Raw genomic sequence first — 24,112 nt, forward strand, 5'->3', positions numbered from 1 at the left:
TCACTCATTTCATCAGTCCATAAAACTTTAGAAAAATCAGTCTTGAGATATTTCTTGGTCCAGTCTTGACGTTTCAGCTTGTGCGTCTTGTTCAGTGGTGTCGTCTTTCAGCCTTGCTTACCTTGGCCATGTCTGAGTATTGCACACCTTGTGCTTTTGGGCACTCCAGTGATGTTGCAGCTCTGAAATATGGCCAAACTGGTGGCAAGTGGCATCTTGACAGCTGCACGCTTGACTTTTCTCAGTTCATGGGCAGTTATTTTGCGTCTTGGTTTTTCCACACGCTTCTTGCAACCCTGTTGACCATTTTGAATGAAACGCTTGATTGTTCGATGATCACGCTTCAGAAGCTTTGCAATTTTAAGAGTGCTGCATCCCTCTGCAAGATATCTCACTATTTTTGACTTTTCTGAGCCTGTCAAGTCCTTCTTTTAACCCATTTTGCCAAAGGAAAGGAAGTTGCCTAATAATTCTGCACTCCCTGTATTATGGAACAGAAGTAATCTTATTCAAAGAATTGTGTATTTTAGCAAGGATTTAGAGCAGCACATTTTTAAATAGAGGGGTTTTTTTTGTTTTTGTTTTTAGAACTACAACATTCTACAGAGCTAAATGAACTGGACCCAAAAGATGATGCTACTGAAATGTCACAGAATATGGTGGGCAATGTCCAACTTTTCATGGTTGATACTGTAAACAGTTTGAGGACTACACTATTAGGTACAGAGAGGCTGGAGACCAAGGGAGCCCACGCTATAGGTACAGAGAAGCTGGAGACCAAGGGGGCCCACGCTATAGGTACAGAGAGGCTGGAGACCAAGGGGGCCCACGCTATAGGTACAGAGAGGCTGGAGACCAAGGGGGGCCACGCTATAGGTACAGAGAGGCTGGAGACCAAGGGGGGGGCCACGCTACAGGTACAGAGAGGCTGGAGACCAAGGGGGGGGGCCACGCTACAGGTACAGAGAGGCTGGAGACCAAGGGGGGGCCACGCTACAGGTACAGAGAGGCTGGAGACCAAGGGGGGGCCACGCTACAGGTACAGAGAGGCTGGAGACCAAGGGGGGGGGGCACGCTACAGGTACAGAGAGGCTGGAGACCAAGGGGGCCCACGCTACAGGTACAGTGAGGCTGGAGACCAGGGGGGGCCACGCTACAGGTACAGAGGGGCTGGAGACCAAGGGGGCCCACGCTATAGGTACAGAGAGGCTGGAGACCAAGGGGGCCCACGCTATAGGTACAGAGGGGCTGGAGACCAAGGGGGCCCACGCTATAGGTACAGAGGGGCTGGAGACCAAGGGGGCCCACGCTATAGGTACAGAGGGGCTGGAGACCAAGGGGGCCCACGCTATAGGTACAGAGGGGCTGGAGACCAAGGGGGCCCACGCTATAGGTACAGAGGGGCTGGAGACCAAGGGGGCCCACGCTATAGGTACAGAGGGGCTGGAGACCAAGGGGGCCCACGCTATAGGTACAGAGGGGCTGGAGACCAAGGGGGCCCACGCTATAGGTACAGAGGGGCTGGAGACCAAGGGGGCCCACGCTACAGGTACAGAGGGACTGGAGACCAAGGGGGCCCACGCTACAGGTACAGGGGGACTGGAGACCCAGGGGGCCCACGCTATAGGTACAGGGGGACTGGAGACCCAGGGGGCCCACGCTATAGGCACAGAGAGGCTGGAGACAAAGGATGTGAAGAATCAGAGTACCTGCACCTAGGACACCTGACCACCCAACCACACAATAAGGCTAGGTTCACACATGGTCATGCTTCAGTCCAGCCATTATCGCATTAAAATGCAGACAGAGTGGGGCTGTGCATACCTGTGTGGATTAGAGCAACAGTACATGACAAAAGCCAAGCAGGGTTTGGCGAGCACCTCCATGGAAAAATGTGGTTTCCGGGAATTTTTTTAACAGTAATTTTCCAGCAATTCCTTAATCAGCAAAATCCAAAGCAGTTTGCCCTAAGCAGTTACAGTACCAATAAGCACTTGGTTTAAAACACTGGATAATTGCAGGAAAACTGGGAAGAAAAAAAAAAAAAAAAAAAAAAAAAAAAAAACACCCCTTGCCAAAACCTGAAATAAATACTCTTGGCACCCAGTAATTACATCCATCTTATAAAGGTCATGGCTCATGCTTCACTGTGCAATAGTAAACTTGTGACTAGAAAACCAGTAACTTCTAATGTGAATTAGCCAAATGCATAAGCCACACTAGATCATCATCCATAACCATTTTAGATGTTTAAATTATAACTGCCACACTCTTCAGCAGTGCAGTATCATTTTAACTACAAGGAAGTTCTATGATCAATGCCGTCCTTCCAGCACTATCCTCTTTATAAAGAGGTGGTTACATACACCCTCAGCAGTGTTGCCAACTCATCCCTTTAATTACTGACACATCTAAGTTATACAGGTTCTGGGGCTATTTGCACATAATCAGTGCCTTAACGGCATCTACCTAGCCACAAAACCTGTTTAATTCATATGTGTCAGTAATTAAAGGGATGAGTTGGCAACACTGACCCTCAGATCAGATCCCATCTATAGCTAAAGGGGTCTTTCCCCTGATCTGTCCCATTCAGAAGCTGTGAATGTAGCTGCCGATCCTGATCAACGTTAGATAGTCAAAAAAAAAGGATCAGATTTAGAGTTTGTTTTTGTTTTGACAGATTTTCACTGGATTTAAAGTGAATCCAAGATAAAAACTTTTACTCATTGCATAATTGTGTTACTTTCATACAGTTTATAGGGCATTCCTCAAGCCAAACACTTTATTTTAATACTCTAATTCCCTATAAACTAAACAAGCCTCACCCACAGCTTCTCCAGAGTGCCTTGGCACTCTCAGACTCATGTAGCAAGGGCTTATGGGAGCTCAGTCTGGGCAAGAGGTGGAGGAGGTTACTAGCCAGAGATTTAAGAGGCAGAGGGGAGGAGGAGAGGGGAGTGAAGTTTTCACAGGCTGAGCACTGGAGATGCAGATCAGCTTGCCTGTGTGTAATGTGACAAACAGAACATGGCCGCTCTCGTATCACAGGAATAAATCATAAACTGTTGAAGCTGTTTGCAGCTAGATTTGCTGTGTAAACTCACTCAACTTTATACAAGATATATAGGCAAGTTACTTGTTATAGTTAAGTTTTTCATCTTGGATCCACTTTAATGTGGTGGCTGGATGGTGTAATGGGTAGCGACCTAGGTTCGAATCTCAGCTCTGCCTGTTCAGTAAGCCAGCACCTATTCAGTAGGAGACCTTGGGCAAGTCTCCCTAACACTGCTACTGCCTATAGAGCGCGTCCCAGTGGCTGCAGCTCTGGCGCTTTGAGTCCACCAGGAGAAAAAGCGCAATATAAATGTACTGATCTAAAATCCCGTACCAACTAAATTTTTTTGACGCCCGGCGATTTACTGAAATGAACAATCGTTTGCACGAGTACAGGTTTTGAGATTATAGGAACGATGTTTTAACGTGCAGCAACAACGACCGTCGTGGCAGATTGGCTGTTAAAGATCTCCACAAAGTAATACGACTGCTTGACTTTCCGTACACACACACACACACACACACACACACACACACACACACACACACACACACACACACACACACACGTACACGTCATGTGCACCTTCAGGCAGGGGGATGGATCAGGGTAGGCTTGTCTTCAGAGGACGTCGTTGGGATCCATTTTCCTGGACAGTCAGGTGAGTACTCAGCTTTACCTTTAGGCTTCTTGCACACCAAGACGTTGTGTTAGGTGCCACGTTAAGGTCGCATAACGTGCACCTAACACAACGTATGGTGCTGCAAAAGCCGACGGTAGAGTGAGCCGCGTTCGGCGGCTCGATTCCTATAATGTCTCCCAGAGTGGCGCTGATTGGCCAGCGGGACCACGTGATGCGGAGCGAGACACTCCGCATCACGTGGTCCCGCCGGCCAATCAGCTACCGCCAGTGCAGTGAATATTAAGTAGCCATGTGCGCGGCTACTGTAGCTGGCTCTCCCCGCCTCCTCTCCGCTCCCCACTGCGCATGTGCAAACAGTCTAACGCGGCTATAGCCGCTCCAACGCCGTAGCATGCTGCACTTTGCACCGAACGTGCAGCGTTACATGTAACGCAACGTGGGCTGTGTGAACAGCCCACTTGTGTTACATTGCTGTGCGTTGGGGGAGCGTTACAGGCGCACTAACGTGCGCCTGTAACGTCTTGGTGTGTAAGCAGCCTTAATGTATTAAAAAAGGGTGTAGAATTGTGCACATCTATATTTAATTAACCAGGCCTGCTGTCTCATGTGAGGTCCTTGAATGATATGGGCATAAACATGCATTTGTGTTGCCAAGCAATGGCAAAAAAAAAGGTTAAGCTCGGATTTTTTATTTTTTAAAGAAAAAAGAATTTTTTATTGATTTATTTTTGTATTTAGCAGCCATTACCTATATGACAAATTCCTAGGCAGTAATAGGAGAACATAGAGCCAGAAATGAGTCAGATTCTCCCTATATGTGAGAGCTGCTACCCCTCCCTGTACGTGCCGCCTGCAACGTCTCTCCAGCATCCCCTGCCAGCATCATGCAGGAGAACGGCCACTAAAAGGATTACAGGAGATAATTGCCAAGCTCAGTGGGCACGCAGAAAAAAAAAAAAAAAAAAAAAAAATTGGCACAGGACGTAACTCTGCAGTCTTCAATTAAACTAAATCGTTTTATCCTGTACTTGTACAAAGTTGTCTTCTGAATGTTCAGCCAAATTTGTTTGTGGATCTACAGCTCCCAAGCGGTGCAGGCTGCCTTCTATATAAAGCCGCCGGCTGCAGACTTCCTCTTCCTGCTGGCTGGGAGAACTGAGGTAACAATGAAGAGGACCAGTAGACAACAGCAGGGATCAAACTGCAACTATAAACAAGACAACCATTGGACTGCCAGGGCAAAAAAAATACCTGAGCAGCACTAAAGGGCACTCTGTATGTGAAAGATACTAACCTGGTTTTGAAACTTTCTGGAATATTATTCTTCATTTATAAAAGCACTGAGATACTACATGGTGAGGTTGTTGTCTTCCAGGTAGTTGACTTCTTTATGCTGTACTATAGTGTAATGCTACGTACACACATGCGACAACGATCGTTCGTTGTCAACGATGAACGAACTTTTAACTGATGAAAGAACGACCTAAGTAAAGCTAGTTTTAAAAGGTGTGTAACGATCAGATCGTTAGAACGAACGTTACATCACATAAAAGCAACTATTGCGCCTGCGCATATAACTGAAAAGTTCCATGGAGAAATAGTGAAATGCGCATGTCAAGTCTAGTACGGACGATAGTTTCCAACGATGTACTACTTTTGCAAACGATCGTCGTTGAAAAAATCTGCCAAGCTAGATCGTTCGTTTTTACCGATCTAGCTCGTCCGTCGTTAGACTTAATAGTCGTTGGCTGCTTTTTTTTTTAAACGATCGTCGTTTGAAACGATCAGGGAACGATTGTTTCAAATGACTATAGTCGCATGTGTGTACGCACCTTAAGTAGTACTGCAGCACTCAAACATGGCAGAGGGATTGCTAATTTCACACAGGAGAAGTCAGTGCAGATTACATAAAGGCCAGTTCCCACAGGTCTTTAATGTTCAAATGCAATCAGGCGCTTTCCGTTCAAATGAAAGGAAGTGTTTTAGGCTAATTTTACACTTGGTCCCATATGCAACTGACGTTTTCCACGAGTTTTCTCCGAAGTATTAAAATACCTTTTAAAATAACCAGCAAGAAAGAAAATACTTAATAGTTTTGATGTTTCCAACCAACTTTTTGGTACTTTTTCAATCGCAAAGTGTGGAAAAAGTTAAACAGATGAAAAATCTCCTAGGAGAAAACTCGGAAGATAACTGCATACGGGTCCTGCCGTAGTAAGATTGTCCTGTGGCAGGGGAGCCCGGGACTGGACAATCGCACCACATCATTCCCCGAACAGTGACGTGCTCCCTGCCAGACAGGAAGTCAGTCACACTTTTCCTTCTAATTGGCGCAATGCCGCCACCACAGCAACACTAAAGATTGTTGCAGTGCCATAGACTCAATGCAAATGTCTGCCGTGCCGCACGGTAAGGGCCTGCGCCCACTAACGCAGTTGTATCTGCTTTTCAGCATCTGTAACATTGATGTTTAACTGAAAAACAGATACAACTACTTTAGTGGGCTCTGGCCCTAAGAGTCGTACCATGCGGCAACCCACCTCTACGTCGTCCTGACCACTTCCACCGCATCACACAGCAGGCAGTGTGGCATATCTCACTGAGACTAATGGCCTCTGCAAAACAGAAGGGGGAGAAAAAAAAAAAAAAACCCACCACAACCAGTAAAAAAAAAAAAAAAAAAAAAATGAAATACTATTTCGGTTAAAATGTGAAGTGCAGTGGGGTCAGTTCTAGTTTCCTCCCAGAGATCAGTCAGATCACCTTGTCACAATTCCCTCTGCAGCCACCCACAAACCTTCAGAGCCCTAAGCATTAGAATAAAAGTTACCATGCCTTCTGTCAGGGTCTCCATATTATAAAAAGGCATTAAAAACTAATGAGAGCTGGACTAGTCTCACAATATGTGGCAGGTGTGAAGCCCTGGGTACTCAAGCACAAAATATCTCCACATCTGAGTCCAAGAAATTAAAAAACGCAAGTAGGGCCTGTACACACTGAAAAACGCAAGCAAAATCGCAAGCGCATGCTTTTTTAAAGTGCCTGGAGTTTTAAAAACGCATGCGCTTTTGCCTGCGTTTTTTGTGCGTTTGCGTTTTTCTTGTAATTGCTGATTGGCTAAAGAATCCTTTGTTTTTTTTCTAGTTTACATTTCAACAGGAATCAGGAGATTGCAGAGTCTTCTGGGATACTGACTTCTGAAAAACGCAGGCAAAAACGCAAGCGCATGCGTTTTTCATGCTCTGCGCTTAAAAAAGCGCAGCAGGCACTGCGATTGCGTTTTTCTAAAAACGCATCGCACCAGTGTGTACAAGTCATCACGATTTTCATTCTTTTTCAAAAGACCTTGCGTTTTTTAAAAACGCAACGCAAGCGCAGCAGTGTGTACAGGCTATGGGGCTGCTGCGTTTTCTTCAGCCCTTTGTGATTGTGTATGGTGTAAATAAAAACCCTACTTTTCCACACAACTCATAAAGGTTACTTTTAACAGTACTACAGAATATGTTGGCGCATTATAAAATCAATAATTCCTCATTCTGAAGCACGGGCCAATGTAAAAAAAGATGAATTAGTTAATGGCTGACAAAATGCACATATTACACGGCAAGCACATTCCCAACAGGTACAAGTGTAATCCCTGACACAAAAAAACACACACACACACACACACACACACAGCCTAAGACCACATTCACAGTGGTGTGTTGCAACTGCAGCTACGTAACTGCTTACCACACTGCAATGCAACATCTATGCAATGTTCAGCGTGTTGCCATATAGTAATACACTGCATGAGGTGCTTTACCACTAAACCAGTACAGTGAAGCATACTTCTCATTAACTGTATGCTTCATTGTACCAGATACAAAAAAATACTTTGTCCTGATCCATTGTGTTGCATTCCTGCACACAATGGTCACTGTGACCGTGGCCTAAAGCATTACCAAACCCTTTACTGCAATTGCCTACAGAGATAGGGCAAGTTTTGCAAGGAGGTACCCATTCAGAACAGCACGTTATCACACGTTAGTGCTTTCTAGTGAGGAAATTAAGCTACTCCAGAAAATAAATGCTATATTGAGTTTGTAGGAGTTTCCTCTGGGAGTTCCGGTTTCCTTCTACATCCCAAAAACATGGCAAGTTGTTTGGCATCCTCCCAAAACTGGCCTTCCACTAGGATAAGGAAACTAGACTAGGATTATGGCAGGAACTGAGCAACTCAGACAGTAACAAGACTAATCTTTAAAGGGAATCTGAGGTGAGTGGGATATGGAGGCTACCATATTTCCTTGTAAACAATGCGTCCAGTTTCAGATCGGATCCGTGCCAAACAAATCAGTTTTTCTGAAAAACTCTGGGATGAAGGAGAAAGCGTAGTAGTCCCGTGACGAGGCTTGGAACGGACGCTGTGGGATGGGTTAAAGAAGAAGGAGGCTGCTGGGTAAAGTTTAACACCCCCTCCCCCCCTGCACACCAGAGCAGGGACAAGCTCCTCCAGCACCCAAGGCTGAGACACCAAAGTGCACCCCTCCATCCCTCTCACCCCAGCTGTCACACACTGATTGCTATTAGACTAAGAGGCCCACAACCTCCCCAACACCTTAATATCTAGTTATCTGGCTTGCAGTCACAGCTATGCATCCCCTTTTCTTATTTCTCTCTGCTTCATACACAATTAGGAATGACAGCTGAATGAATTGTGCACCCTCCTACACTGCACCCTGAGGCTGGAGCCTCTCCAGCCTATGCCTCGGCCCGGCCCTGCTGCACACACCCGCTCAGCTGCACTAAATTAGGAGGAGGATGAAATACGAATGAAACTCAGATTTCATCTGAATTTGATCCGGAGCTCATCCCTGGGAGGTGATCCAAGCTCACCACAGGCATGACACACAGAGGGAAGGTGACACCTCTGGTTCTACCATTGTATATGGCGTCACTGGCCCCAAAGAACTAGCTAAAATTGATTAAGCAAAAAAAAATAGAAAGCCATGGTTTTAAGCACATCCATACCCTTGCTTTCTGCACAGAGTTCAACTAATTTTAAATGCTGCCAAAAATGGAAATGCTTTGGGGTAGACTTATTTCACATTTAAACAAGCCTTACAAAAAATTAAAAATAAATGATATCTTGCTAGCCTAGCCCCTACATACATTTTATTTTGTTAACCAATTAAAAGGCCTAGTTTGTAACTCCAATTTTCTCTCCCTCACTTCAGGGGATAGCATGACTCATTTCTCTTTGCATTCCCAGCACTTTTCAGATCTGCTCACTGTCTGGACACTACACAGTGAGTAACACTTACACAGTGACAATATTACACTGCAGCAATTCTAATAAAATGCAAACTTAATCTCCAAACAGCTAACCTTCCCTGAAGCCAATGATGGGTGAAAAATACTGGCAATATAGCCAACCACAGGAATGAGAAGAGCAGCCTGCATCTTAATTACATTCACATTGCAGGCTGGACTGCGGACAAAGAGCGCCAACACAAAGGCACAGCAAGAATCCTGCTCAGCAGCATCTCCCCATACAACAGTACACTGCAAAAACCAAACAACATGCACTTTCCAGTGACCTACAGGCAGGATGGGGTCATACATGAAGCTCATTACCTATAAAATCCCCCAGGCCACTAAACTCCGGGCAAAACAGAAGCACAAGAGCGCAAGACTTGTTTGTTTTGCAGAAACAGTGAGCTGTCAGTCTAACACTAGGGCTGCATCCTAGAAACGTGAGCGACATTCAAATTTTGCACCATTTAAGATTGTGAATCACCATAATGTACACCGTTCTCCCCGGTTGTCAGCACAGGCTCTCTGCAGAGTCATGTTCAGAATCTGCACAGGGAATGTGAAAATAACTGTAGTGGGTTTCTGATTTTGGTTTTATGGGACCATCCATATCCGTGAGGTTCAGATAAAATGAAACGAGTGAAGCACTCGATTGGCAATATACCATAAATTGTACACAACAGCACACAGATGTTTAAGCTCTTCACTGTCCCTCAGGTACACCTGAGGAAGCGCCCAAAAACCATTTGTGTGCTGTTGTGTACAATATACGATATACTGCCAAGCAAGAGTCTTCCCTCGTACCATTAGATAGCAGACTTGAGGAGTGGTGGGCCACAGGGGGTAAGCACCGGCAGCCAGGTGATCCGATCCCTGGCAGGAGCTTGGAGACAGACAGTCGCCTAATGCAACTGTCCTATCTGATGATGTAGTAGAGGGCATAATTCCAACACATAGCTCCACACATTTCATGCCCCTTTTACACTTGCAGAGTAAACCTGCATTGCGTTACCCTATAGTGCCGCAAGAAGCTGCAAAAACAACGAAAGTCTATGGAGACTTCACACTTCAGGCGCCCTGCAAGGGACCGCAGCAAGTGTCTGATCTAACGCAAGGCGTGTTGCTGCAAGCACGGTGCTTGGAGCAATGAAAGCCCATAGGCGATGCACATAGTGTAAACAATAAAGCTCAGTGCGTTGGAGCGCACCAACAGGAATCCCAATGACGTACTTCCTGCCCACCAGGGAGCATGTCACTGAGCTGGGGGCGGCGCTATATTACCCTGCCGCCGCACTCCGTAGGGTCTTTATTGTTTTGTTTGTTGCAGTGGGATGTGACAGGAGCATTGCATCCCATCACAATGCAAAAAAAAAAAAATAAAAAAAAAAAAAAAACCTCCCTGGCGGTATGATTCCTTCCTGATTTTAGGGTCTAAAAGCTGTACAATTTTCTCATGTGCTTTTAGACCCTAAAAGCAAGAAAAAAAAATACAAACAAAATCATACCACAAGCGAGCCTGGGGCAACTCCTGCACTTACCTCCCTGGAATCCAGCGCTGCAGTTCTCCCTCCATCCTCCGGATGGCACTGTAACCCTATAGCGAGATTGCCGGCTGTCATGACGACTTAGAGATTTCACCAGGGGGATGTAGAGCCTCCGTAGGCATGAAAAGGAATGGACGCAAGCGCGTGGATCACTCGGGAGGTGAGTGATATCGCCCGCTGTGCGCAATGCTCTGCATGGACCTCCTGGCGGCTGGCCTGATCGCAATTCGGGTCGCTTTTCTTTCTTTTTTTTTTTAAGAAAAACCACCACTTCCATTGACTTGCAGTAAAATCAAGGCGAAATAGCTGCATTTGCGTTAAAAAAAAAATAAAAAATATGCAATTGCAGGGATTTTAATGCAAGCCTTTTTTTTTTTTTTTTTTTTTTTTAAACCCACAAAGAACGCTCTCCAGTGTGACAGGGCCCTCACTTATGGGGTTTTTAATCAGAGAAAAATCTGTTACCTACTCATACATCACAGGCCAATTACCAATTAGCTTACCTGTTGAAATCTATCAGAAATCGACCTAGCGACGCCACCACCCACGACAGCGATGTCCCATTGCCAGCGAGATTTAAAATCAGAAGAGAAAAAAACTCGCATTCAAAAGACATTCAAAACCTTACTCAGAATGCTTGTGAGTCAATGGAAATGGGCTCTTTACATACTGTTGTACATTATGTATTATCTAAGTATCTCCTACCAGATATGTTTGGTGTCTGTGCATTGTACCTATAATTAGCCCTGTTTGTATCATGTAATTGTAAGAGCCAGTTGTGTCACTGCACTTGAAGTGCCACAGAATATGCTGACACTGTACAGTCCTAGAATCTGGGGAAACACTGACAGGAAAACAAAGTTTGCAATTGAAACAAATGGTTTGCAAATAAAGTGTTAGGGCCTGTTCATACTTGCTGCGTTTGTAGAACGCGTATAAATTCAAAGAAACGCAAGTTGAAAAACGCATGCGTTTTTCTTGCGTTTGAATGCGTTTTCTATTGCGTTTTGCACAAACACGTGACCCAGGGGAAAAAAAAGAATTATGGGAACCGCAGAGGAAAACGGACGCTAAAAACGCAATAGTACGCGTTTTTGATACGCGTCCATAGACTTTCATTGCGTCCGTTTTTATGCGTATCGCACAGAACTGCGTGCAGCAATGCGGATGAGAAACGTATGCGTCTCATACGCATACATGTGAACTAGCCCATTCAAAAGCATTAGGAGCCGTTTCTATGCGTTTTTTGTTCCAGTACGCGTTCCCTGAAAACGGCTAGGAACGCATATAGTGTGAACAGGCCCTTACTGTAAATTCAGAGAGGACATTCTACAGGAGTGAGCAAACGTGACTATAACCTGCTGTGTGAACAAACTGACAGGCTATAATTGGTTTGCTTGCATTAAATGTCCATTAGTCACATGACAGGTAAATGTCTGAGTATGTAACGACTAACACAAAGCAAAAGGCGAGGCCAGTTATAAATCTGTAGTACAAACTAACATATGTTCCTCATCAGAAATAGAAATTAAAATGTTCATTAAAAAGAACCACCTAGGATCTGTTCTAAAGACCCAATTAAATTATCCATTAGGGAGACGGGACTCCCTGTAGATTGGGCTTTACAGTATCTCACAGAATAGTAGCGATGATCAAGGATATTTAAATTTCTCTGAGTTGATGCAAATGTATGATAGTAGCAAAAAAGTTTGTGCCGTGTTATGCTGGGCATACACTGCTCGATTTTGCCGCTTGATTCCGCAGGCGATTCTCTTATCTTCCGCATTGTCCTCAATGCGGAATCGAATGGCGAAACGATCGGGCGGGAGATCGGTCGTGTCGGAAATTATCTATCGAGCCATCTAAATGGCTCAGAACCGAGCTGTGTATTCCCAGCATTACGCAAACAAATCAAAGTAGGTAGGGAAAAAAAAAAAAAAAAAAAGTTTTGTAAAAGTAATACCTTCTAAGTTTAATTATGCAAGCCTTCTGGGATCTAGGCAACCGTCATCTTTTTGTTTACCATTTACCTGCATCAGCGTTTTACTTCCGCTAGGCACAGACTAACCAGCAAGCTCATGGTGACCCAGAACTCACTGGAGTGTGTAAGGGACTACAATGGTCCTAAAAGCCCCCTTACTAAGATGTTAAGAAAAACAAAAGTTTGCTTTCCTAAAACAGAAAGAATTTGCGATAATTCAGGTTGGAGTGAGCTTTAGATGTCTCCCAGACCAAACACTGCTGAACAGGGGCATAGCAATAGAGGGTGCAGAGGTAGCGACCGCATCGGGGCCCTTGGGCCAGAGGGGCCCCAAAGGGCCCTCCCTCAACTACAGTATTAGCTCTCTATTGGTCCTGTGCTGGTAATAATTACTTCTATAGATACTTTGAATAGTGGTAATCATTAACAAACTGCTCCCCTTCCCCTTCTTGCACCTCTGACACTGTAGTTGCCATTGGCAGGTTTTGGTGCGCCACATCAATTGTTATGTTTAGAGTGCTTGGGGGGCCCCATTGTAAAACTTGCATCGGGGCCCAAAGCTCCATAGCTACGCCACTGCTGCTGAATATATGCAAATTAACCATTGCACCCTTAGAAGCTAAACAAACCTCCAGAACCGCTGGAATGCAATGATGTGTCAGCTTGTTAATTTGTACAGAGCCATAATAATCCAACATGCATACAGACTGTTTTGGATTGTTTGATCCTCATCAGTGCATGGCATGGATTAATTTGGCTCTATGCAGTAGGGCTTGTGAATCCGAGAGGCACAGACTAACCAGCAAGCTCATGGTGACCCAGAACTTATTGGAGTGTGTAAGTTACTTCCGCTAACATCTGAAATATGCCTGAAGAAGGGGACTAGATCTCAGAACGCTTGCATAATTTAACTTCATCAGTTAGCCATTAAAAAGGTATTCCTTGAAAAAAAAATGTGTTTTTTTATACCTTAATTATGCAAATTTGTATGCAAATATATGCAGCTTGAAATGGTCCAATCAATTTAAACTTGGGTTTAAACGGATTGGTTCATTTTCAAACGGCATATATCCGCATAAAAATTTGCATAAACTCAGAAGTATTTGCATCTTTGATCATTCCTACTGGAGAGGACCCAAGGCGTGTACACATCCAATTTTAGTTGACCAAAAATTGGCCAATTTTACCACTTCCGTGTAGTATGAGTGCCAATAGGTTTTGAATACAATGAAGAGATTGTGTAGGCAAGTTCTCATACTTCATGGAGTTGGTAAAAAAAAAAAAAAAAAAAAAAAAAAAAATTGTCCAATCAAAACTGGATGTGTGTACGCATTGGTTGTAAACCAAAATCCTGAGCTTAAGGCCCGGTTCACATTAGCGGTGGCCGTCCGGAATCGCCGTGCCGGAGCCGGACCGCTTGCAGAACGGACGGAACGGACGCACAGCAATAGCAATGAAAGCCTATGCGTCCGTTCACATGCGTCCGTTCTGCCGGACCGGATCCGGACCGGATCCGGACTCCGGCGTCCGTTCCAACATGCGCTATTTTTTGGTCCGGCTCCTCCGGCAGCCGTATCCGGGGCGGAGCCGGACTGCACCATCCGGCCAATACAAAGCAATGAGAGCCGGAGAGCGCACAACACACTGGCTACAAAAACCGGACGTTCTACCCCACTTCCTATGCATTTTGGATGGGGACCACATGGGCCAAGCGTTCAAAGAGTGGGGCAGCAGCGATTTCATGCTGGAGCTCGTTTTGGCAGCAACATGTCTGATGTCTGATAACGAGGAGCCGAACAACAGGAAGGAGAGAATTCCCAGGTTTACGAGTAAAAAATGCCTGGATCCATGGTCCCAACTGCAGTCTCTGTATCCACGGATGGTCTCCACACGTCCACCTGTCTCCAACAATGACCCCAGACCCTTCTGCTGACCTCCCAGACCCCAGGTATTTACAGGATGGTATCTCCTTAAGAAACCGGATCCGGACCGCAACCGTGTTCACACCGCACGGACACCGGATGCAAACGGACCGGATCCGGATAGGAACCGTACGGATCAGGTCCGGTCCGGCTCCGGTGCGGTCCGGACATCCGGTGCGGTTTTGACAAAACCGCAAGTGTGAACGGGGCCTAAAGCGGACCCAAACCAAACATTTTTTTTAATTAAAAATATTTAGTTGCACCACTCTGACACATACAAAGATAAATAAACACTTCTTCAAGCCTATCATCATTTCAGTGCATGCTTTTCACCCTTCTCTTTTCATAGCTAGGATTATACTGGGGGCAGCCATTAGCAATTCCTCCATTGCCAGACACCACTTACTCCACCAGTTTGCCGGAAAAATTCCGGCAATTTGAAAGGAAGGGAGGGGTTTCTCCAATAAATGTAAAATATTTTATATTTGTCATCATGCAGCTGAAAAAAGGCTGCTATTTATTATTATAATTTAGAAAATAGATTTTATTTCTGAAATCTTGTATTTTTAATTTGGGTCCACTTTAACCTCCAAGATGCAGCAGAAGTAGTTTCCCTCCCACAGGTTAATGTGGGTAACTGGACATCTAATACTGGGGTGGCGTACCCCTAGATGGAATCCCCACATTAAACATTTAAGTTTGTTAGACTATAAACAGGCAAAAGGATAGATAAATAATTCTAGTAGCATGCCAATAAGTGTTCTGCCCACATTACATTTTGTGAAGGGACCATCCAGTGGGCATAAAGAGCCAAGTCAGAATTAGACTACAACATGGGTACCTCTTGTATTTTTCATCATAGTAGGACAGATGGGCACATCCAGCAATGATCTATAAAAGTATTTTTGTATAGAGCCATCTGTTGTAGCTATAAATGGCTGCTACTAAAGAAAAGCAGCGACTGCTTGAAGAGTGCAGTCAAGAAAGACCAATAATATAAACCAGTTGTGGGCCTTCCCTAAAACATCTTTGGAGAGAGGGAGAGAGGGAGAGAGGGATTATACCATATAAACACAACATGTGTTAATGTGATTGCAAAGACTAACAAATACAATACATACTGAAAACAAGTGACTGCTATATATGTACATGAGAACAACAATGTGATTAACCAGTAGGTGAAAGTTCAACAGGAATAGGAGTTAGTTAACGATGTCAACTTGAGACATGTTCACTAGACCCGTCCCAACGCGTCTGTGGCCAGGAGCCAGCTTCTTCCGAGGACTGCTGAACTGTACACCAAATATTACCCTACTTCCCCAGGGACTCTACTACAACTATAGAGCAAAGAAGAAGAAGGTGGTTCTAAGATCAAACTGGTTATGCATAAAGTTCAATCCAGCTCATAGATGAGGTCTCTGGGGTGATGGAAAACATCCACTCCATACTTTTGAATGATTCATCTTTGAGTATTGCAAAGACTGTTTTAATGCTTACAATTTTTTTTTTACTGTAATTGATTATAGTTTTAGTGTCAGGAAGTTAATATTTGATAGACAACACCAAACAGAGTAATGCTGGGTACACACAGATTTACTGGTCGATTTACTGTCAGATCGATTATCTCCAACATGTTTGATTTGCTTTCCAATTGATTACCGAGCATTTTCTGATCGACTTCCTATTAAAATGAACAGAAATCGATCAGAAAGCAAAAATCGGACATGTTGGAGTATATGGCAGTGACCTTACTGCCGCGATTGTTGGCGATATGCAATAAATGCAAACACGGTGCATGCAGTGTTTTCATGATTTTAGAATGATTGTAATTGAATTGTTAAAAATGAAGTGCAAATCTCAAAAATTATGAAACTGTCCAATAAAAATACACATTAATCACGGAAATAATGCTCATCGCAAAATGCTAGCAGTTTTGGGATCCCCAGCTTGAATGGGCCCTTAGATAGTGTTGTGACAATTCTTTACAGATAATATACACACTTTTTTTTTTGTAAATTAAGAGTTCCCAAGTTTTTCTACCTCAAAGCAAAATTAAAAAAAAAATAAAATAAACCAAGCACACTACACTTAAAGGCCTGGGGCTTCTACCAGCCCCGCTGCAGCTGTCCAGTCCCTGCCGCCATACTCATACTGTGCAGTAAGCTTCCGGAGATGCAAGCGGGAGCAAGGCCACACAGTTGCATTTGTCTAGTTAGACGAATAATTGGACCGTGACCTGTGGCAGGGAACGGAGGATCGTAGAGGACGGCGTGGGACAGCACAGCTGCAGGGGGTGGTGGGGGGGGGGGGGCGATAGAAGCCCCAGGTAAATGTCAGTTTTCTTTATTTTTAAAAAATATACACAAATCCCCCTCAGAGGAAAAAGAAAAAAACACAGCTCCACCTCCAGCTGGTGGCCTAGAGTCCCCTCCATTGCAGATGTCGACCTCAACAGTGAGTGTGAACACCACTCGTGTTCACACTCACGTGGTCTCGAGTGTTCTGCGCAGGCTGCCCTTTTTTTTTTTTTTTTTTTTTTTTAAATCTTTGAATCTGTCCTCGAAGATTAAAATTAGGGATGGGACGACAAATCCACGAATCCCTCGAATATTGGGAAATATTCGAGATTCGTGAATTCGAATCCCGACGCCACATCGCCGCGCATCCACCGCTCACACTCGTCCACCTCCGACCCACCCCCGCACTGCCGCCTCCTCCGCTCGCATAGTTAGTAGCAACTCACCTATCCAGAGCGGAGCGCAGAGTGGCAGACCTCTCGCTGACTTCCTGGTTCCCTCTAGTGACGGCTGTTACAATGTCATCATCAGTAAAAGCCGGTCCGGCCACTAGGGGGAACAGGGAAGTAAAGAGGTCTGCCGCTCTGCGCTCCACGGGAAAGGTGAGTAAATATTTATGCAGGGAGGGTGAGCGGAGGAGGCAGGGGGGGGACGGAGGAGGCCGCTTGGGGGGGGGGGGGGGGGGGGGGGGGAGGGGGCGGGCTACCTACCCTTAAGGCCCTATACCCTGCTACCTATACTGAAGGTCCCTTTACCTACAGGCCCCTATACTGAAGGTCCCTTTACCTACCTACAGGCCCCTATACCCTGCTACCTATACTGAAATTCCCTTTACCTACCTACCTATACTGAAGGCACATGTACCCTGCTACCTATACTGAAGGCCCCAATATCTAGTTACCTACCGATACTGAAGGCACACGTACCTTGCTACCGATACTGAAGGCCCACATACCTTGCTACCGATACTGAAGGCCCACATACCCTGCTACCGATACTGAAGGCCCACGTACCCTGCTACCGATACTGAAGGCCCACGTACCCTGCTACCGATACTGAAGGCCCACGTACCCTGCTACCGATACTGAAGGCCCACGTACCCTGCTACCGATACTGAAGGCCCACGTACCCTGCTACCGATACTGAAGGCCCACGTACCCTGCTACCGATACTGAAGGCCCACGTACCCTGCTACCGATACTGAAGGCCCACGTACCCTGCTACCGATACTGAAGGCCCACGTACCCTGCTACCGATACTGAAGGCCCACGTACCCTGCTACCGATACTGAAGGCCCACGTACCCTGCTACCGATACTGAAGGCCCACGTACCCTGCTACCGATACTGAAGGCCCACGTACCCTGCTACCTATACTGAAGGCCCACGTACCCTGCTACCTATACTGAAGGCCCCTATACCCTGCTACCTATACTGAAGGCCCCTATACCCTGCTACCTATACTGAAGGCCCCTATACCCTGCTACCTATACTGAAGGCCCCTATACCCTGCTACCTATACTGAAGGCCCCTATACCCTGCTACCTATACTGAAGGCCCCTATACCCTGCTACCTATACTGAAGGCCCCTATACCCTGCTACCTATACTGAAGGCCCCTATACCCTGCTACCTATACTGAAGGCCCCTATACCCTGCTACCTATACTGAAGGCCCCTATACCCTGCTACCTATACTGAAGGCCCCTATACCCTGCTACCTATACTGAAGGCCCCTATACCCTGCTACCTATACTGAAGGCCCCTATACCCTGCTACCTATACTGAAGGCCCCTATACCCTGCTACCTATACTGAAGGCCCCTATACCCTGCTACCTATACTGAAGGCCCCTATACCCTGCTACCTATACTGAAGGCCCCTATACCCTGCTACCTATACTGAAGGCCCCTATACCCTGCTACCTATACTGAAGGCCCCTATACCCTGCTACCTATACTGAAGGCCCCTATACCCTGCTACCTATACTGAAAGCTACCAATATTGAAGGCACCCATACTTAGCTAGCTATACTGAAGGCACCTTTACCTCGCTACGTATACTGTGGGTACCTATGCCTGGGTACCTATACTGCGGGCAACTATACCACGGATCGCACAATTCATTAGATTCGGGATTCGGAAGGTTCGAGATAGTTGAGAACCTTTTTTAGATTCGGAATTGAAGAAATTGTGGATTTGTCCCATCCCTATTAAAAATGGTCACTGGGATGCAAATAATTCAGTCCTCACATGCAAATTGTATGCAACCTGGAACTGAGCCAATCACATGAACTTTCTGCTGAATCTGATTGGCCTAACTTCACACTGCACAACATTTGCATAAAGCTTACATGCAAGTTGGAATTTTTTTTGCCATCTTGAGTGCACATGGGGGACACAACTATTTTATTCCCGACATTTAGAAAGTAAGTTTATTTCTTGGGCTGCAGATTTTTGCTATAGGCAAAAAGAATCAGGATTTTTATTTCATTTTCTGAGCATAAAAAAAACGGACAATTTCACACAACTACAATATTGTATCAAACTCCAGCAACCAGGTAAAACAGGTCCCCAAAACACTGGGGGAGAATAAAACTCTGCAACCAGCCACCAGTTCCCATCATGAAATTCAACTATCCCTCACCGCCATCTAATGGCCCATACTCGCGGGCTACAATTGTCGCCGCAACACGCGGCGCGCGCCTGTTGCGGCGACAGGTCGCCCGTGAGTATGCTATGTTGCACGTGCGCGCACTCCGAACCGTCGCTGATGTCGCCAGGCGATTGACGCGGTCAATCGCCTGGCGACAGTAGCCGCCGCAACTGTCGCTAGTCCGCGTGGATATGCGGACTAGCAAAGCAACAACAAGTACAGTACAGCGCTGCGTAATATGTCGGCGCTATATAAATACTTAATAATAATAATAATAATAAAAAAGTGTCTAAAAATCAAGAGTGCAACATCTTAGGTTTCAAAACATGTCTGTGTGGGACACTTTGTTTCTTTATTGTCTTTTTAACGCATTGTCACCATTTGACTTAACCAGAGAAAGTGGCTTAGACCAGCAATAAAATTAGAAACCAACTCTGACCCAATGTCTACCATAGTAATAAAACCAGGGATAGGCGTGAGTGATAATGCTTCCACATCAGTGTGAGGAGTATGAAAACTTATCAGCATCACCAATAAGCAATCACATCTCAACCTGGCTTCATAAAAGGAAATGCTGTCCTACACCTAAGCACAGTGATATACTAGGGACTGTCAGGTGTCTGAATAATAGAAATAATAAAAAGCCAACCAATGCTGTCAGGGGAGTAGCAATAGGGGTTGCAGAGGTAGCCACCACATCTGGGCCCTTCTTCTACACTACAGTATTAGCTCTCTATCGGTCCTGTGCTCATAATAACTGGGGCAGCACGGTGGCATAGTGGTTAGCGCTCTCGCCTTGCAGCGCTGGGTCCCCAGTTCGAATCCCAGCCAGGTCAACATCTGCAAGGAGTTTGTATGTTCTCCCCATGTAACAGATAAGTTAATTGGCTTCCCCCAAAAACATGGCCCTAGACCATACATGCACTACACGATACATACATATGACTATGTTAAGGACTAGATGGTGAGCCCCTCTGAGGGACAGTTAGTGACAAGACAATATACTCTGTACAGCGCTGCGTAATATGTCAGCACTATATAAATACTTAAATAAGTAAATAATCACTTCTATAGATACTTTGAATAGTGGTAATCCATTAACCAACTGTTCCCCATCTCATTCTTGCACCTCTGACACTAGTTGCTATTGGCACGTTTTGGTGCATCTGATCAATTGCTATGTATAGAGTGATTGGATGGCCCCATGTAAAACTTGCATCGGGGCCCATAGCTCCTTCACTAGGCCACTGAACGCTGTCAATTCTGTTTACTTATGCATTCTTCACAGATGTCCCATAAGTCACTCAGCCCTTTGCCATAAATCAGCATAATGCACAAGTACACAGCCCTTTGCCATTGATCAGCATAAATGCACAAGTACTCAGCCCTTTGCCATTGATCAACATAATGCACAAGTACTCAGCCCTTTGCCATTGATCAGCATAATGCACAAGTACTCAGCCCTTTGCCATTGATCAGCATAAATGCACAAGTACTCAGCCCTTTGCCATTGATCAACATAATGCACAAGTACTCAGCCCTTTGCCATTGATCAACATAATGCACAAGTACTCAGCCCTTTGCCATTGATCAACATAATGCACAAGTACTCAGCCCTTTGCCATTGATCAACATAATGCACAAGTACTCAGCCCTTTGCCATTGATCAACATAATGCACAAGTACTCAGCCCTTTGCCATTGATCAACATAATGCACAAGTACTCAGCCCTTTGCCATTGATCAACATAATGCACAAGTACTCAGCCCTTTGCCATTGATCAGCATAATGCACAAGTACTCAGCCCTTTGCCATTGATCAGCATAATGCACAAGTACTCAGCCCTTTGCCATTGATCAGCATAATGCACAAGTACTCAGCCCTTTGCCATTGATCAGCATAATGCACAAGTACTCAGCCCTTTGCCATTGATCAGCATAATGCACAAGTACTCAGCCCTTTGCCATTGATCAGCATAATGCACAAGTACTCAGCCCTTTGCCATTGATCAACATAATGCACAAGTACTCAGCCCTTTGCCATTGATCAACATAATGCACAAGTACTCAGCCCTTTGCCATTGATCAACATAATGCACAAGTACTCAGCCCTTTGCCATTGATCAACATAATGCACAAGTACTCAGCCCTTTGCCATTGATCAACATAATGCACAAGTACTCAGCCCTTTGCCATTGATCAACATATTGCACAAGTACTCAGCCCTTTGCCATTGATCAACATATTGCACAAGTACTCAGCCCTTTGCCATTGGGCAGAATCAGCATAATGTGGCCAGGCTGGCTCTGGGGATTTTCTGCACAGATGGCATTAGCAGCGCACACAGGAAACACAAGTACCTTGCACCAGTTTCTTCATATCCCAGTAGCGGGACCACAGAAAGTTCTTGGTGTCAATGTTGGGCGCGGTGGAGACGGAGGAGAAGCGGCGCCCCTGGCTCTGGGCGCCGGAGGGATGGAGATGGGGCTGCGCGGGAGAAGGGGAGGGGGGTGCGGAGGGCACCTGGGACGCAGCCGGGACCGGGGAGCCATCCCTGGCACTGCTGTAGGCAGCGGAGGACGAGCCTCTCCAGGCAGAGCAGCGCAGCACCCGGCACAGCACAGCAGCCATCCCTAAGCAGCACACACTGGTTCACACGCTGCCGCCAGCAACACAACAAGTCCCGCAAGCCACACCCCGAATCCTCAGCTGCTGTCTGAGGCTCAGAGACCCTACCCAATGGGAGAGGGAGATGGAGGGGACGGGGCGAGGCCAAGCTGTCTTTGTTTTGTTTGCCTGGCTGGCACGCCCGAAGCATGGACGTGTGAGGTCACTAAGGGCTCATCAGTGTACCCCAGTATCACCCTACTGCAGTCTGTGTGTGCTATCTACTACTGACTGACTGAGGACAGCTGAGCTGTGTACCAGCCCTGACCCCCCCTTACTGCAGTGTGCCCCCAACTACTGACTAGTAATTAGAGCTCACCAATGTACCCCAATGTCACCCCCCTATACTGCAGTGTGTGCTGTCTACTACTGACTGACTGACTGACTGAGGACAGCTCAGCTGTGTACCAGCCCTGTCACTCCCCCTATACTGCAGAGTGCCTCTACTGACTAAGGAGAGCTCAGCAATGTACCTATATACTGTAGTGTACCCCTGCTACTGAGTGAGGGCTCGGCAGTACCCCGTGTCACCCCCTAATCTGTAGTGTGCTGTCTATTACTGGCTGAAGACAGCTCAGCTGTGTACCCTGTGTCACCCTCCCTTACTACAGTGTGCCCCCTACTACTGACTGAGGAGAGCTCAGCAATGTACCTCATCACCTTCCTAAAGTGTCCTTTCTACTACTGACTGAGAGTACATCTGTGTACCCCATGTCACCCTCCTCCCATACTGTAGTGGGCCCCCATACTATTGGCTGAGGAGAGCTCAGCTGTGTACCCCATGTACCCCACCCCTATACTCTGGGCCTGGCGAGGCAGAGGTAAGAGAGGCTCAAGGCGCAGTGGAGGAGGGGGCGCACAACTCACTTAGCTATCATTCCCCTATTGTGTTTGAAGCAGAGAGAAATAAAAAAGGGGATACATGGCAGTGACTGCAAGCCAGATACAGTGGCTTGCAAAAGTATTCGGCCCCCTTGAAGTTTTCCACATTTTTTCACATTACTGCCACAAACATGAATTAATTTTATTGGAATTCCAGGTGAAAGACCAATACAAAGAGGTGTACATGTGAGAAGTGAAATGAAAATCGTACATGATTCCAAACATTTTTACAAATAAATAACTGCAAAGTGTGGTGTGCGTAATTATTCAGCCCCCTGAGTCAATACTTTGTAGAACCACCTTTTGCTGCAATTACAGCTGCCAGTCTTTTAGGGTATGTCTCTATCAGCTTTGCACATCTAGAGACTGAAATCCTTTGCAAAACAGCTCCAGCTCAGTCAGATTAGATGGACAGCGTTTGTGAACAGCAGTTTTCAGATCTTGCCACAGATTTTCGATTGGATTTAGATCCGGACTTTGACTGGGCCATTCTCACACATGGATATGTTTTGTTTTAAACCATCCCATTGTTGCCCTGGCTTTATGTTTAGGGTCGTTGTCCTGCTGGAAGGTGAACCTCCGCCCCAGTCTCAAGTCTTTTGCAGACTCCAAGAGGTTTTCTTCCAAGATTGCCCTGTATTTGGCTCCATCCATCTTCCCATTAACTCTGACCAGCTGTCCCTGCTGAAGAAAAGCACCCCAGAACATGATGCTGCCACCACCATATTTGTGGGGATGGTGTGTTCAGAGTGATGTGCAGTGTTAGTTTTCCACCACACATAGCATTTTGCATTTTGGCCAAAAAGTTCCATTTGGGTCTCATCTGACCAGAGCACCTTCTTCCGCATGTTTGCTGTGTCCCCGCATGGCTTGTGGCAAACGGGACTTCTTATGCTTTTCTGTTAACAATGGCTTTCTTCTTGCCACTCTTCCATAAAGGCCAATTTTGTGCAGTGCACGACTAATAGTTGTCCTATGGACAGATTCCCTCACCTGAGCTGTAGATCTCTGCAGTTCGTCCATAGTCATCATGGGCCTCTTGACTGCATTTCTGATCAGCACTTTCCTTGTTCGGCCTGTGAGTTTAGGTGGACGGCCTTGTCTTGGTAGGTTTACAGTTGTGCCATACTCCTTCCATTTCTGAATGATCACTTAAACAGTGCTCCGTGGGATG

At 45.8% G+C, this 24,112-nt stretch overlaps 1 protein-coding gene across 1 annotated transcript in view; it reads right to left on the reverse strand.

Moving 5' to 3' along the window:
• Positions 1-22,042, reverse strand: part of LOC137527604 (5'-nucleotidase domain-containing protein 2-like) — a 118,247-nt gene extending 96,205 nt beyond the window's left edge. The window contains exon 1 of the mRNA XM_068248231.1: positions 21,750-22,042. Coding sequence (XP_068104332.1) covers positions 21,750-22,020 — 271 coding nt within the window. The 5' untranslated portion in view covers positions 22,021-22,042. The remainder of the gene's footprint in view (positions 1-21,749) is intronic.
• Positions 22,043-24,112: the final 2,070 nt, after the last annotated feature.

Source organism: Hyperolius riggenbachi, chromosome 8 (assembly GCF_040937935.1).
Source record: "Hyperolius riggenbachi isolate aHypRig1 chromosome 8, aHypRig1.pri, whole genome shotgun sequence".
Lineage (NCBI taxonomy): Eukaryota > Metazoa > Chordata > Amphibia > Anura > Hyperoliidae > Hyperolius > Hyperolius riggenbachi.